Source organism: Rissa tridactyla, chromosome 9, assembly GCF_028500815.1.
Source record: "Rissa tridactyla isolate bRisTri1 chromosome 9, bRisTri1.patW.cur.20221130, whole genome shotgun sequence".
NCBI lineage: Eukaryota > Metazoa > Chordata > Aves > Charadriiformes > Laridae > Rissa > Rissa tridactyla.
The window spans coordinates 36154013-36170795 of record NC_071474.1 but is presented as its reverse complement, the minus strand read 5'-3'; the positions used below and the strand labels follow the sequence as shown (position 1 = coordinate 36170795).

At 42.7% G+C, this 16783-nt stretch overlaps 1 protein-coding gene across 1 annotated transcript in view; it reads right to left on the bottom strand.

Moving 5' to 3' along the window:
• Nucleotides 1-19: 19 nt before the first annotated feature.
• Nucleotides 20-16783, bottom strand: part of COL4A6 (collagen type IV alpha 6 chain) — a 137260-nt gene continuing 120496 nt past the window's right edge. The window contains exons 28-45 of the mRNA XM_054214202.1: nucleotides 14768-14938; nucleotides 13922-14065; nucleotides 13523-13648; nucleotides 13039-13220; nucleotides 12705-12768; nucleotides 12110-12184; nucleotides 11597-11704; nucleotides 10700-10807; nucleotides 10202-10273; nucleotides 8854-8979; nucleotides 8380-8496; nucleotides 7378-7539; nucleotides 7127-7225; nucleotides 6715-6861; nucleotides 4910-5026; nucleotides 3953-4144; nucleotides 3433-3719; nucleotides 20-2774 (exon numbers count right to left, since the gene is read on the bottom strand). Of these exons, the coding sequence (XP_054070177.1) occupies nucleotides 2514-2774; nucleotides 3433-3719; nucleotides 3953-4144; nucleotides 4910-5026; nucleotides 6715-6861; nucleotides 7127-7225; nucleotides 7378-7539; nucleotides 8380-8496; nucleotides 8854-8979; nucleotides 10202-10273; nucleotides 10700-10807; nucleotides 11597-11704; nucleotides 12110-12184; nucleotides 12705-12768; nucleotides 13039-13220; nucleotides 13523-13648; nucleotides 13922-14065; nucleotides 14768-14938 (2558 nt within the window). The 3' untranslated portion in view covers nucleotides 20-2513. The remainder of the gene's footprint in view (nucleotides 2775-3432; nucleotides 3720-3952; nucleotides 4145-4909; nucleotides 5027-6714; nucleotides 6862-7126; nucleotides 7226-7377; nucleotides 7540-8379; nucleotides 8497-8853; nucleotides 8980-10201; nucleotides 10274-10699; nucleotides 10808-11596; nucleotides 11705-12109; nucleotides 12185-12704; nucleotides 12769-13038; nucleotides 13221-13522; nucleotides 13649-13921; nucleotides 14066-14767; nucleotides 14939-16783) is intronic.

Here is a 16783-nt window from a genome sequence, read left to right as displayed (position 1 = left end):
AAAAAATATAATTTTCTCCCCCTCTCCATGGATCAGCTGCATGTTTTTTTAAAAATAAGGCGTTACTTCTTAATTAATTAATGAACTTATTGTTTGTGTAACAGCAATTGTAGCCCTCTCCTCCCCACAGACAAAAATGAAAATGAAGCCCTTGCTCTGAAATGCTCAGTCTTGAGCAGTGACTGCTTAAAAAAAAAAAAAAGCAGCACCTAAGTTAAAAAATAAATTAAAAAGAAAAATCAATCAGTGGAGTACAGCATACTTATTCCCCACGTAGCTCTTAGCTGTTGTGTACATGCTCTTCAGGGAGGAGGTCTTGGCCTTGCAGACCTCTGAAAAATGTATTTGTGGTGGGGGTAAGCAGATCTATGAAAATGGGGCTGAGGGAAGAATGGCTGCTGACTGGAATTCCCCCCGCACACACCTGACAGAGAACAGCTGGTGGGGGAACAGGCTGGCCGTGTTGAACTGGATGGAAGTTTGGACAGTGATAGCAGCGGAGCCAGGTTATTGCAATAGAAGCAGTTCCCTAAAGGCAGCAGTGCTTAAACCGCGTAAGGCTCCGATTCTGGGGAAAAATAATAAATGTATTTGCACATGTCCGTGTTCAAAAATAAAACCAAGTCCCTGTAGACAAAAAACCTGGTTGACACTCCTCTTTATAGCACTATGGGAGCCCAAGGGCTGGAGAATTCACTGTAGCTTGCCAGCTATTTGCACAAATTTTCAAAAAGAAGTGAGCTTAACTGTGCGTACACAGTGTTCTAAAGTTGTATTTGCATAAGCCAAGATGTAAATACAATATGATCTGTCTGTGCTAGGACAGCTAAGAAGTAGATTGGATATTCTGCATAAAAGGATTGCCATGCAGGAGTGTTAAAAGGCCTTAAAGGTATTTGCAAGATACATGCAAACCAGTTGCAGACCTCTTCCAATTAGGAATGAGTTAAATGAAAGACTAAATTGTTCTTCATAAATTCCCTGCTTGTCTCCAGTGTGGTTCAACTCTAGAACATGCCGAGCTCTCTGACCCCGATCTCGGAAGATAGTATTATGTTATGCATGTAAATAATCATTAAAGGCAAAAATATTGTCTGCTTAAAAGTAACCATGTTCTTAAGTACTTCGCTGGATAGAGCTAGAGCCCTAGAACCTAGAAAGAGATAATACTTTAAAATAACGTCTCGGTCTTGTATTAATAATAGTTTTCTGAACAATTTTTTTCTTAAACATTTTTAAGCCAAGGGGATAGTGTATTTGCAAGGCGCTTCTTTCAAATGTCCTGGAATGTCAATATATAAGGATTTCATATGCTTCACTCTAGAGGGGTTGATAATAATAACTTTAGCCCAACTAAATGAATTCATTATATATATTAGCATACCTTTTTCACGACTGTCCCTCAAAATATACAAGCATAATACAGTTAGAGGCACTTCTCTTTAATTATGCCCTGAAGGAAAGTGTGACTAGTTAACAGTGCATACACCAGAAATACAATTTTTTAAACTAACAGAAATAAAGCCCAGAGGAAGAAAAACCCAACACATCGTGCCTGTAGAAGTAACAAATGTATATCCATAACTGCTTACTTCAGTGTGCGTAAGCTTGCCTGCTACCTAGTAAAGCCTCTACTTTTCAAATACACACAGCTTGAATATCTACAAAACAAGTGTGCCCGGGCTACCTCAGAAAGGAAACTTACGTTCATAGTAATGAAATGTTTCTGGTGGCTGCACATCATTTGACTGCAAGAAGATAAGCACAGACCTTGAAATAAACACTTTTCCTGGAATATATTTCAGTAAAAACCTATGAAAAATGCTAGAGGTGTTTTGGATTCACCTTCACATGGATATTTGCATTTTTCACTGGGGTAGCTCTTTAAAGTCAACCATGGATGAGAGTCTGCATTAGAATGGATTACCTGTCACTGGAGGAAAGAACAGCCCATCTGTTCAATAAGCAAAGCAAAACAAATTGAGTCGTTCTAAGGAAGTCAGTTATCAACCATTAATTCTTAGTGTTTCTAAGTCACCTACAATACACTGATAAATTTTAGCTAGCTCTGTATTTCATTTCCCTTACACTAGACCAAATCCTGTTTGCAAAGACACTAATAAAGCTTAACTGTTAAAAAGTCTCTCTTGGTGACTGGTACGTGCCTCGGACAGAGGAGTGGTGTGATGCGAAACATCAGTTTGTCTTTGGTCTGAATAAGGAACTCACGGAGACTTTCTGAGGTAGCCATAAATGAGGGGAAAAAAAACCCCACTGAATTAAAAGCATAGCACCATGTTCCATAAAAAAATCAGAGGTTTCAGAGCACTGGTGTTTTCCTCCTCTGTGCGCAGTCAAACTCCTGGACTTGACACTCAATTTTTGTAGAATTCTGGCTGTCTTGATTCACCCATCAACCACACACAAAGCAGGTTTATGAATTTATCCTTCTGCACATCGGTGATGCCTACTCTTAGGTAATAAAGACTGTTAACATGACTGCATTTTTGTTACTACAAGTTCTTCATGCACACTTGGCAACGGCTGACCCTTGTTCGAAGCTGTCCTGCTTTCAGAGTTTCTGAGGGAGGAGCGCTGACGAACTGCTGCGACTGTTCAACGGTTGTCAGCCAGAAGCTGTACTTGTTTGCAAAGTAATGGCACGTTCCCCTAGCACCGTTGCATTCAATGAATGGAGTAGCACGGAAATCCTCCAGGCAAGAACCGGGCGAGACAAGGGACTGACCTCCACCTTCCGCACCAGCCGCAGTATGCTGAAAAAAGATGCCAATTCAAATGACTTCAGAGAAACAGAATGGGAGGCAAACAGGAGAGTTCTCCAGTTCCATTGTTAAAAGGAGTTAAACAGGCAACCAAAATGATACCTTGGCTGTGTCTATCTGTCTTCTGAGTCAGGGCTAGAACTGAACAAGCAAAGGAATGTACTCAGGCTGAATCTACAGGCATGGCATAATGGAAAACGAGCTTTTCACTTGCAAGCTGGGAAAATTCGGAAACAATAATGCTGACTTCATACTTTTCTAACAATCTTAGACTAATGAGCTTCTAGGAGAGTGCAATGGGAAATGTTTTACTTTTTCCACTGAGACTGGGGATTAAGACAATACTGTAACTTAATTAGCATTTCCACATTTAAAGGGTTGAAGAACAGAGAATATCTGTGGTAATACAGAACTACTGCGTCAATGTTACTACTGAACTTGAGCAGTCCAGGTGAGGCGGTCAGCTAAATGGGAACAAACTCAGGAAGCCTACAGCAGGCCAGCTGATAAAAAATAAACACACTGGGGCAAGAAACTACAGGGCTCTAGTTTTCTGTAAATGACTCAGAATACAGTCTCAAGTCACCTAATCAAAGAGGAGATCTAGAAATGTTTAAAGCTGCTTTTGCATTAGCAAGAGCATCCTTACCATAAGGAAAGAGTATCCTATCCACAGGCTGCGCCAGCCAAGGGGACACTGTGGGATCGTGATGTCCTGGCTGTGCACAGCCACAGCCTGGGAAGGTGCTTCACACACTGAGCAACGACTGATGTACTGTGGGATCTGAACACTGTCCACTGGCATCATGGGGATAGGAGCAGTGGTGGAGAGCCAGTAGGACTTGTCATTTCGGCTGGCGTAGTAGCACACTTCATTGATGTTGCAGTAAATAAAAGGCATGGTGCTGAAGCGAGGCAAACACGAGCCAGCAAAACCTGGAAAAATTGGAGAAATGGTCATATCAAGCATCTGCCAAATGCTCCAACTCATACACACCAGACATGAGTGGCGGAGGATGGCACAAGTGAGATTGCTCCCAGTACAGACTCTGGCCAAGCAGACTTACACCACCTCTACTACAACTGCCTGCGGTACCAATGAAGATTGCTCATCTGAAACGTGATTTTGGCCTACGTTGTTTATGCGTGAGAGAATTCTGTCAACTCACCAAGATCCTGGTTGTGTGACTTTTCCTGCCCCTCCACATAAAGTAAGCTGTAGCCGTCCCAGAGCTTGTTCATCCCTACGGGACAAGGTGGGATTTGGTCTGACTGACTGTGCTTCACTAAAGTGTATCCAACGCCCACGCTCCGACCAGGCATTCCCGGCAAACCAAGTGAGCCCGGCTTTCCAGCAACACCTAGAAGACAGAAAAGGAGTCACTATTACTAATATGCAGTGTGGACATCAGCTGGCTCTATACCCAATTTTGGCATTGCTGTCATTGTGTTTATATGTCAGTCTTGTACAATGAGAAGCCCACGTATTGATGGTTGTTGTATGAGTAACTAGACTTAACAGTTCCAAAAGCAGTCATTTCACATCGGCAGCCACCTATTTCCTACCTCATTTAATTTTCTTTCTCTCAACTCTGGTGCCAATGTGTTAGCACATATCTCACAGTACAATAATTCTGAGGATCTCGAAGCACCAACCAAAACCTAATAAACTCATTTTTCCTATAGCGTTCTTCATGATGATATTCCTTTGACACAGAAAGGCCAAAAGTGGTACAACAAATCTGCAGCAGAAGCAAAAACTTCTCTCTCGCTGTCCTCACTGTCCCTTTACCATCCAGCCCTGACAGCTGTCTTCTCTGGGAATACCATTTCGCTCTTTTAAATCTTCAAGATGACTCCCACATCCACAAAACTTTACAACCAAAAGATGTTCAGAACTGTACCTAGGGAAACACCATCAGCGACAGACAACAATGACATGTGACATAATCTTCCTCACTGAAGATTAAATTTACTTCACTGCAGATACAAGACACAAGATCGTGTACAACCCCTGGTCTTCCCAAGGTAATTGGGTTGGGGAGGGTCTCTGCAGAATCTGTAAGGCAAAAAGAATGCTACCGACTGCTTCTTTCTGATCTGTGCTCCCCAAATTATAAAATTACCTTCAAATCCTTGTGGTCCTGGGGCACCTGAAGGTCCTGGATCCCCAACTATGCCAGGTGATCCAGGTAAACCATCACGTCCTTTCAAACCAGGTCTTCCTGGCAGACCTTTTGTACCTGAAATGAAATACAATTATTACTGCCATTATTTCCTCATACTAATGCCTTCAGTCCAGCAATCATGTTTCAGAAGAGAAATACATTGTCAGCAGCCATGCTGAGAGCTCACTCTTCACTCTTGTTACAAACAACTAACTCCATACAGGGATTCCACATGATCCGATTGTCTGTTAGAGGATCAAGAGATGCAGCTGAACACCTGGACAAGCCTGAAAATGCAGCACTGAGATCTGGGATAAGCTACTGATTTTAGTCTGAAGCCACATTGGACCTAAGACTCAGGTTTCAATCTGACGGCTGTGGAAGTCTGTGAACTCTTCTCATCTCCATCTCACAAGAGACTGTGAAAAGCCTGTGAAAGCATGAATCCTCTAGTATAATGGTGCAGCTGTTGTAAGCTGAAGAAAGTTGACCTACCTTTCTGAAATTTTGCTTAAGACTTAAAGGCACTTTTTTTGCTTGATTTCACCCTTTTTTAAAACCAGAAGCCTTGGTGTTCAGCCTAAATATTATATAAAATTAGAGCCATTGACTTGAACTGAATTCACCTTGCCCACTATTCCATGATGAGCATCTGACTGGCAAATCTTTAAAAAGTCTCAGGGCAGTGAAGGGTGCTCAAAATATAAATTTAGTGGGATGTAAGAGAAGATGCCTGCCTAGGGACCTTTAAAATCCATTCAGGACTGTCCTGACCCCAAACCAGAAAGTTCTGGCATGGACTGGATAAGCCAACAATGAAATAAGTGTTCGGGATGTTACTAGTTAAAATATAAAGAAATAGTATAAAGAGACAGAAGGCGTTATGCACAGAGCGAGACACCCAGCATGTGATCAGTAATGTGGAAGGTTAATATTAGTATAAAGACACATGTGACTGGGAAACAGATGGGTGTACATTTGCACAACTTTTGTAAAGGTTAAGCATTAAAAATAGTATAAATAGGGGTCATTTCCCAGTGAACTTCTCTCTTTCTGTTGCTCTGCAGCATCTGTTACCTGATTGCCTGACCAGTGTTAATAAAGGCGCTCTCAGCTTTTACTCCCTGCACATTTACTCACTTTAGGAACTGGCAACAGGAACCCAGGAACTAACACAGCTCTATTCCCTGTGATGGGATTTAGGATAGCACCTGAGGGGAAGGACTAGAGCTAAGTGATGCTCCCGCTCTAGGAGTTTTCATGAATAAAAGAGAATACTAACATTTAAAAATCGCCTAAATGGCAGCACTGAGAAAGGAATCACGGGGCCTTGCTGGGCCTAGGAGAGCCAATTGGTGTAAGAACCACGAAAGCTGCTTTGCCAAACAATACGAACGACAGTGGGGCAGGCTGAAGTTCCCAGCACTTCTCCAGTTACAGTAGTTCATTGACAATTCAAATAATTCTCAGTGGTGAATCATTTCCATGACAACTCCACCTGCTAGTACCAAAGCCTGTGTCATATCAGCCACATCACAGGCTGCTGCACCTAATTCTAGAAACCTAATTAAAAGACTATATACAAGTGCATGAACAGAACTTATCAAATACATTCTAATAACAATAAACAAAGATATTTGTATTCATTTTCCTGGAATTATTTCCTTTATTAGAAAAAACTGTAACCCTTCCTAATGCATTTGAGAAAGTAATGCTGTTCTTCCAGAAGGCCAGCATTTCGGTGATCTGAGTCTGCTTTTTACCTGGTTTTCCAGCTGGGCCCTGAAATCCAGGATCTCCATCAAAGCCAGGGACCCCATCAATTCCTGGCAGACCAGGTAAGCCTGCAGGGGCTGTGACTTCTTCTGGCTGTGGAGTTATACCTGGAGCCCCTTGTCGGCCAGGGAGACCTGCATGTGGTACAAATGACAGTGTAAGTACCCCACAAAAAATTCACAGTTTTGATAATACTGACACAAAGTCAAATCAAGACTGCCTTAGTACATCAGCACTGGGTATCTTTGTAAAAAGTGGTACGTCAAGCTCTTTCTAAATTATTTCAGCATCTAAGAAACTATGAGTCCCCCAAATAAGCCCATTAAGAGAGCTCTGAAATTTTCCCCAGCCCAAACCATGTGCAATGAAGTACAGCTTTTCAAATCCTCCAGCACTCACCTCGACGGCCCATTTCACCTTTCAGCCCAGGGTAACCAGGATCCCCTGGAGGCCCATCTTTACCTGGCATCCCCATAAGGCCAGGCTCACCTCTTATACCTGCAAAGATACACAGCTAAAGACCTCAGGGGTTAAGCATAGGATCCTGATCCTGCCGTTCCAAAGCAGTCACACTAATCACACAATAACCATTGATACTGTCAAGGTGACAGCTGCCAAACCGCACCCAGACCCTTTCGAGGAAAAATTACCTTTGAATCCGGATGCCCCAGGGAGTCCAATTGGACCAGTGGGTCCCACGTCACCCTTAGTGCCTCGCAAGCCAAGAACACCAGGGAAACCTGGATTGCCTGTGTCACCTTGGTCAGAAGCTGGGCCAGGGGGACCTCGTGGTCCCGGAGGACCTGGAAGACCTAGAACAACAGGGGTAATTAGCACAATCTGCTCACGGGGCAAAGTAAACACTGGGGCTACCCCCAGCACGTCTTTCTAGAGGACAGTCATTGTTTGAGTATCTATATTTCCAGGGGTGTCCTCCTCCTGAAGGCAAAGGACCAGACCCCGCCCCCTTATATCCACTTAGGTCTCATAAACTTTTAAATCCTTTTAACCACAGTAATTTAGCATCAAATTCTGGGCCTGAGCATAGCCCTTGCCTCACCAGGTAGAAAGCCTGGTGACTCAAGACATTCCCTAGCAGAACGAGAGCAGTGGTTTCAAATCCTTGGAGAGTCTCAGCCTCTCCAACAAGGCTGTGAGGTACAGAATGGGTACCAATGCCATCATGACAAATCTTTCAAACTATCCTTGCTGTCAACCCTACGGCAAGTGCTTCTTATGTACCTCTAAGTAGCAATGAAGCTTTGCTGCCTCCCAACTCACACAGGATACTTCCGATATTCACACAGAGCCTATGATTACAGCTGTGGAAACCAAAGTCCAAAATGGAGCTGGTGTCCAAATTTAGACATACTACACTGGACTGAAGTACCTACCTTAGTGTCCAACTCTGTCTTTAGTACCACAATAGGTGAAATTAATTTGGACTAGAGCACTTCAATGACAGGCTAAATCAAATCAGGATTCAACAGCAGGAACCGAAAACAGATCTCGATGCCTGATCTAAGCGCCAAGTTATTGAAGTGTCAGTACCCATTCAAGTCATTTCCCCTCAGACCTCTTCAAAGGAAGCACATAAACAAACAGAAATCCCCTTAGTGAATCCACTCTCCTTAAAAGGCCTCTCTCTATACCTGAACTCCCATCAGTTCCTGGATGGCCAGCATCCCCAGGTCTCCCACGTATATCAGAAGGAAGAGAAACTCCAGGTTTTCCTGGCAAGCCAGGTAGTCCCACAGGACCAGGGGGACCTAGAATAAGAAATACAAAGTGAGAGAATATACCCAAAGTTTTTCAGTGATCTTCACAAACATGGACAAAAGTAGTGACTGAGTAGCATTTAAATTGAGGGGAACAAAGACATCTCACTACATGAGGGGAAATATTGCTATATTCTGCTGTTCAGGACAGGTATAGACACTGTGAGAACTATGTAACCAACTGTTTCTCAAATACATAGCCACATCACAGATTTAACGTTTACCTGTCAAAGTACTAACCACCTCTGTGGCTTTATAGTATCTCTCTCTGGTAATTCTGCTGACCATGCAACCCATTAACCTGAGCTGCAATACATCCTGATGGGCTTCCAGAACATCAGTATTTACCCATGTCTCCTGATGAGCCTTTTGGTCCAGGGAATCCTAGAGGTCCTCTACCCAAGCCTGGAGAACCTTCTTCACCCTTTGGACCTGGGAGACCTGCAGGGCCTTTCAGTCCAGCTTCACTCAGACCTAATTAAACATGGTTAACAAAGATAAGAAACCCTATTCAAATTGCCTAATAGCAGTTAAATTATTAAACGAACTGAGTTGTAATAAAAAACTAGCCATTTACTACTCTCTCTGCTGTTTTCAGTTGTGCAGAGTGAATTTAAGCAATGAGAGAGAAGCATATGACTGTTCTGGTCTTCCCACAAGCTCTTGCACAAGGATGTGAAAATAGCACTCCTGTGACCGGATTTGCCTGCCAGCCTGTATGCTGTGTCTTTCAAGAGGATGCAATTCAAGCTTCTGGTCTTTAAATAATCTAGTGGCCTTCATGCTCCAACATGGAGAGATCAGTTTACACAGACTACTGCGGAAGACACACTGAGGCACAAGTGGTGCAGGGCAAAGGCTCCCAGGAAGAGCTGCAGGGAGATGTTCAGCACGTCACTCTGGTAAGTTGAAATACTAAGCAGCTCTCTCAGATAGGAAAATTGTGAAGGATCTATATGCTGTAAATCATTACCTTCCAGTAGAGAATGTTTTAAACAAAGAAAACACAGGTATTGTTTGAGTTGTACACATCTAGACTGTTTGTCCATTTTCATGCATAAAATGTCAACCACAAATTTTAAGTGCTGCTTTGCAAGAGGACTGTAACTGAACAAATCTCTGGAAAGGTCTTTCTCCGTTTCTTGACATACAGTAAAACACTATTTGCGAAACAGAACCACATTCTATTTCACACAATTAAAAAATATGAAAAAAATCCAGAAGCTTCCCAAATGCAGAATCCAGAATCTAATCAAAGAAATCACCTGATTTTACTGATGCCTTTCTTGAGCTCCATATAATGGAGGGCTATGGAAAGCAGTAAGGAAACATGCCATCGCTAAGCCCAACTCAAAGCAAGCATTTGATGCTGCCCTGCTAAAACCAAACATCCATTAGAAATGGAAGAGTTTTATGATTTCCTTCCACAGACTTTCCAGCAGTGACATAGTCCTTCAGGAATTCAAGGACAACTATCACCAGAAAAGTTTCTTCACTCCAGAGGCTGCATCCTATCCTTATTGGCATTAAAGAAGAATTTTTTCATGCACATTCAGTATCCGGAAGTTTTTCTTCAGGTTATAATTAAATCCAGAACTGGGTGAAATAGGGGAATTTTGTGGGGAATGCTGCTCTCATGATGGACCAGTGTATGTGTTTCTCCAGCTACGACGCTTCTACTACGCATTTCCTTTACCTGGCGTTCCAGGAGACCCTTTTGTGCCTGGCAAGCCATTCAGACCATTTAAACCTGGAAATCCATGAAACCCTGAAGAGACATTGGAAACACATAAGTGAGCAAATAAGCAAATAATCTAGTTAGGTGGAAATGCACAAGATGGTTCATTGGGGCTGCAACACATATGAGAAACCTGACACACAGAGGAACACAGCCGGTAAAGTCTTCCTTCACACAAGCTCCCTTCATGGAAACTTTTCTCACTGCTCTCACCAGTTTTACCCTCAGTGAACAGCCATTGGTGATCCAAATCAAGTGAAAGCCTCTCCCTTTCCAACCACTCCTCTGCTCATTTCTAGTGCAGCTGGTGCCTGCACTAACATTGCCAAGAAATGAGCTGATTTCCCACGCACAGCTGGCCCACACAAGAGTGCTGCCTGCCTGCTGCGATATACTTGGCCGAAACACTGGTTTTCTGACCCAATATCTCCCGCCATGTGCAGGCTCCACATATACCTTTAGGGCCCGCTGTTCCACGAGCTCCAGGGAATCCAACAGATCCTGGCTGCCCTGGAGGTCCTGGTGGCCCAGGGATTCCTCTCAGCCCAGCATTTCCAGGAATTCCTAAAAACAAGCAGAAGAACGTTCCTGTACTACACTTCCAGGACGGAACAGCTCACAGCTCCATCTTACAGCTTCTGTTCCTGCACTTAACTCCCCACAAGATGCGTGAATAAACAGCTATTTAGATAAAGCAAAACCAGATCCACATCTCTCCTCATTACTACTACTAGCATAGCACTTATTAAGCTATTTATTTGTTTATTTGATAGATTTTTTTTTAATCATAGCAATGACATTCTTTATCATCCACCATGTGACACACTGGAGCAGTTCACATACTGAATAACTAATGAAATTGTTTTTCAAATAAAATATTCCAATAATGACTTTCACTGTTCTCCCGTCTTTAACCTTGATAACAATTTGAGAATCTCCCAGGAAGTTACACCACTACCCAAAGACACTTGCAGCCATCCTTCCGGGCCGGTTTGGCTCTAGAGTGAGAACGGACAGAAGTGTTGCAGTGGAAGATTTTGGAGCAGGCTTGCCCACAAGCAGCTGAAAAGAAATTGCTACTGCTTGTATCTAACTGAGGTCTTCCCCATTTGTTAAAGGAATTCCTTTAGGTTTCCCTTGTGTAGGATTCATCACATGGTTGACCCACAGGATTGGTCACGAGAGTACAAGGTGACACCTTACACTAGTGTCGAAGAAAAATTCCCATCATCTTGTCAACCTTCTTGTTTAAGCCCCCGCTGAGACAGGGCAACCAGGGCTAAGGAAACAGCACGGTGAGGTTGTTCCACAGTCACACCACGAACTGCAGAACTTAGATGCCTAACGCAGTACCTGCTGGTCCTTCTTGGCCAAGATCTCCTGGGCTGCCTTTGAGTCCATTGACCCCAGTGTTTCCTGGGTAGCCTGGTTCACCCTTGAGTCCTTCTCTCCCTCTCTCTCCTGAAAGGAGAAAAACAGACAGCAGCCTAGAGCACAAGTCAAACTGGAGGAAGGCATGAAAAGAACGAGAAACACGTTATGTTGAGGCTGCAGCACTTGTGTCTGCTTAGCCATGGTCTGGGCGCTGGACTGGACTCCCTGGATGCCAAATACCGGTGCAATTTCACAAGTTCCTCCTCAAGAAGTGATGTGGGACACAGCATTAGAATTGAGCTGTTCTCAGGCATGTTCATTATCACCCAGATTTGTGCACCACCTGGATTCCAGACTCCTCAAATCTCACTTCCAGGAGAGGACTAAAGTATTTACATTTATAGATTACAAAAATCCCAAATTGGGCAATGCTAACTTGTTTAATCTCTAGAATTTTGCTTTCTTGAAGTAAGCAATCAAGGGCTACATTACCTGGGAACCCCGGGTCCCCTCGCTCTCCTTTTGCTCCAGGAATGCCAGGAATGCCAACAGTCTCTCCTTGGTCACCTGGAAAAGAAAGACAAGGTGGGGAGGCCATTCCCTAATTGACTGTGGGGAGCAGTTTTCAGGGCTGCTCAATAGCCTTGCTTATGAAAATAAACCTTGTCTATACTTCAAATCCATGGAGCAAAAAAAGACAATAGTAAGTGATGTACCTGAGTTTGAAAATGCTGATAAACAGCAATGGATGCAAATTCACCCGTGAAAATTCATGATAAGACAAACATTAATGGGTAATTCCACAACATCCTGCCCTTTATACTTTTGACACAGGGGGATGAGAGAGAAGGATGCCTCTTGTACTGTGTCCAACATGCTTCACACAGTGCTGTGGCCAAACTTTCAAAGGCCCAAAAAGTATTTACACATTTGGCTTGGGACTGGTCTCACTTGAATGAAGCCCCTTTACAAGGGGACATGTACTGGAGAGCAATGGACACTTGTAGAACACGACTCATTCATTTTAGTCATGAATATTAGGACTTTGTGTACTGAAAGACCATGCACACTACAAAAGATTTCTTACCCTTTGGACCAGGGATGCCAATAGGTCCTGGGAACCCAAGTGTTCCTGTGATACCATCTGAACCCTGAAAAAAAAAAACAAAACAAAATTAGCCTTTGCTTTTTATTCTTGCTGTTCCAAGTTTGGGTCATGCGGGATAACAGACTGCAAAGATGTAGGAAGAAATACTATCCAAAGTGTCATTCAACAGTATGAGCCAAACAAAAACAATCTAGAAGTTTTATAAGGAAAAATCCTGCCAGCTTCTGCTGCTTTGCTACAGAAGTACCAATCAGAACACAGGATTTTCATAAAAGCACTTAGAGAAGATGAAGATACTTAAGAAGGTATTTACCCTCTCTCCTGGCATTCCTGGAAATCCTATGATACCATGTGCACCCTTCTGTCCTGGCAGCCCAGGCTGTCCGGGTGGACCAGGGAAGCCTGGGTCACCATGGAGACCCCTCTCTTTGCTTGCTGACCCAATTGGACCAGGGGGACCAGGCTGTCCACGGCTTCCTGGGACTCCTTTATCACCTGGGTTATACAAAAGACTGTAATTTCATTTCATAATACAGACATTCAGCTCATTTGTCTAAATTCAAAGCTCCCCTTTAAAGAGGAGGAAGGGATGACATTAGCTCTGCAGAACCGAGCTTCAAAATTGTTTTCTCAAAAATCAGAATTCCCATATGCAAATTTTGCTACAGAACGTGAATGAGAGAACAGAAAATAGCAATACTGCAGGTACTGTCAAAAGAACAGACCATATTCCACAGAGAATAAGCACAGTTACTGAACAACTGATACTGGCAGCTAACTACAACGTTGTGAAATACCTCTAGGTCCAGGGAATCCTCCAAGTCCAGCTAATCCAGGATCTCCTTTGTCTCCTTTGAACTGCAGTGCCTGTTCTGGAGGCCCAAGAACAGGAAGCCCAGGTGGACCTACATCACCTCTGTCACCTGAAGAAATAAGAAGTCAGGAAATCTTGCAAAATAATTTAACAGAGAAAGGATATTACACTAGAGGCTCCCAGACAAAAGCAGAACTTCCATATCTCCTGATGCAAATTCATCAGTAAGTGCTCAGCATCTTTGGCAACCAGGCCAAAGTATTTCACAAGGAAGAAAAGAACACAGTATTTAGAAGAAAACTTTAAATACGCAGACATCTCAGAAGGATGTCCTAAGTCTCTCTGCTGCATAGCCAGCAAAAGCCTTTCAGCTGTTTCTCACCTTTTTGACCTTGGAGTCCCACAGCGCCAGGGCTCCCCTTTCCTCCAGCTGTACCAGGAGTTCCTTTAAACCCATTCACCCCTGGAACACCAGGCAGGCCTGGCATGCCAGGGAAACCAAGCAGGCCAGAAGACCCTTTCTCGCCTGTATAGAAAAGTTGAGAAACAGAAAGGGAAAATTAGTTTCTTCTGGTACACTGCATACCAACCTAGCTGGCAGGTAGAGGCAGCATGGGTCTATCCAATCACCCAAATCTGGGAAGTAAAACTTCATGGTGTAAGCACGGCACGGCCGCTTCTCTCATGGGTCACTTCCACTCATGATACTTTCAGCCAGCACTTTTCAGTTCACCTTTGAGAGCCTGGTTCTGCCTCCACTGGAGAGCAAAACCCAATCAATTTCCAAGAGAGCAACATGCAGTTACATAGCTCTATTGCTCTCCGCATAAAATAACAGCATTCTCCAAGTAACCAACTATTGTATTGGTGCTTAGTGACCATACAGATGTAAACTTTTACTTCCCATTTGGTTTGTGGTTCATTCTATCCCTTCTATAAATTTCATACAATATTCCTCATCTCTTCAATGTTCTTGTCTTTCTATCTTGCTTTACATGATTCTTTGTCCAAAAGGGCCCAAGTCCTTTAAGATGTATCTCCTTATGACCATGATTTGATAATTAAATCCATCATTCGTAATTCATAACTCAGCAGCAAAACAAATGCATTCCACCACTAGTTGGGAATTCATTCTCTTCTGACAAGTTGGGCCTAAAAATCAGTATTAACAGGGTTTTCTTTTTGTGAGCACAGTAATCTCAGACTACTTCCCTAGTGGAACACATACCTTTTGGCCCAGAGAAACCTGGACGTCCATCTTGACCAAAAGGCCCAGGTGGCCCTAAGAATCCTCTTTCACCAGGAGATCCTGGAGCACCATCAAGACCTGGGAAGCCTTTCATACCAGCAGGGCCTTGTGGACCTACATCCCCAGTCAGGCCTTTGACTCCAGGAAGTCCTGAATCAATGCAAGAAAGAACTCAGTAGATTATGTCACACAAACATGAGGACAATTTGTGGACAGCTTCCCAAACTCTTTAAACACAGCATTACTTTTTAATATGACAAATGGACCTTACGGCACATGCAGCCTACTAGAAGGCATAAAGCTTAGAATTGCAAAAGCATTAGTCATCTAACAATAAAATACCTATGAAGAGGGTTACTGCCTACATCACTACACAACTGGCAAGAGTGAAACCCCTTATGATGTATCCATTTTTGTCTCCTTTACCAGACACTAAACTGTAGCGCACCAGTCTTACCTTTATCATCAAGGCAGCCAAACCAGAATGGGGAGCATCGTTAATGCCAGCTTCTGCTACCTACCCCGTCCTCTGGGTGGACCAGAGATCAATTGGAGAGGCTTGTTTTGACAAGTTTCTTTTCCACCTTGGTAGTTAAAGTGTTGTTACTTCTCAAGAGCAAATTGCTTGCTAAGGGAACAAGCTTCTGATTGTGCTGTCACAAAACCAACATCATATGCACTGTTTTGCCTCTGAATGTTTTCAGAATGTTTCTAGCTGAAGCTTTGTAATGGTTTACAATTTTAAATAAAGGTTCAAACCATTGAAAATAGAATGCTCAGATCCAAAGAGAGGATGAGAAGGAAAAGTCAGGTGGCTTCTGAAAAATGGCATTTGCAGCAGTAGCACACAATATATGGGCTTTGTTATACTCAGGGCTTAAATGTTTTAAGCTACAACCCAGTATTTTTTAATGCAGAAGATCAAATGGCTGCTTTATTTAAGAAGACAAAGAAAACACACAGACTTAAGATCTGTACATAGTAAGGATTTCCTTATAGGCTTCAGGCTTTGTTACTGTCTGAGCATTCTCACTACAATGGTTCTTTGCCTTCTGGTTTGATTAGCAATAATAAGGGGTATCACCTATAGTCAATGCAATTCTTGTAGCATTAAAAGCTAGGTTGTTAGTCCATGAGCTTTTATGCTACACTGCATTTTCTCACCTTGACAGCCTATGTGAAGAACGCATAACCAAACAGTGTGACATCAGAAAAGGAGAGTTGATGATAAATGGAATAGAAACATGGTGAAGGAAAAAACAGACAAAATATGTAAACAGAAAGAAAAAGGATACAAAAGAAATTAATGATTCAGAGAGACTACATCTGCAAAAAACTTAATTGTTTGGAGCTTATCGTCCTAGCAATGGAAGTTTTTAAAAACAGTTGAAGGAAAGTCATATATGGCATACAGTCCAAAAATGTAAAACAACAGAGAGGTAAAAGCAATGCTAACATCAAAATAAAAAAAGCTTTAAAACTCTATGATTTTAATCTCAAATGACATTAACGCTTTAATTCATCTGTTGTCACTGTGTTCCAGCACTGTCATTCTCTATGTCAGAACACATGAGTTATGTCACAGAACATTATCTACTTATTCCCAGGTCCCTCTTTGCTTGGTTCTCAAGTCTCGCGTGTTCTGTTATCGTGAAACACTTTAGTCACTGCTGTACTCAAGTGGTGGGATTTTTTCCCCTTAAAGCGAAGGGAAATAAATTTTTCTTCTGCCCCAGCGAAGAGAAAGATAGAGAAGACTGAAGTGCTTGTTCTGAGAAAGCCAACAATTTTTCAATCTATCAAAGTCACATTTCAAGCAACCTTATACATTATAAAGTAATTGTCATAAAAATGGGAAATGAAGACTAGTCAATGATACAGCCAGCATATAAGAGCAGAGATGTTAAAAACATGAAGACACTTAGGATGCTTTCTCCTATCTTTCTGCTGTACTTCTTACAGCCTTGGTGCGCCATTTCTAGGCAGGAGTTGCCC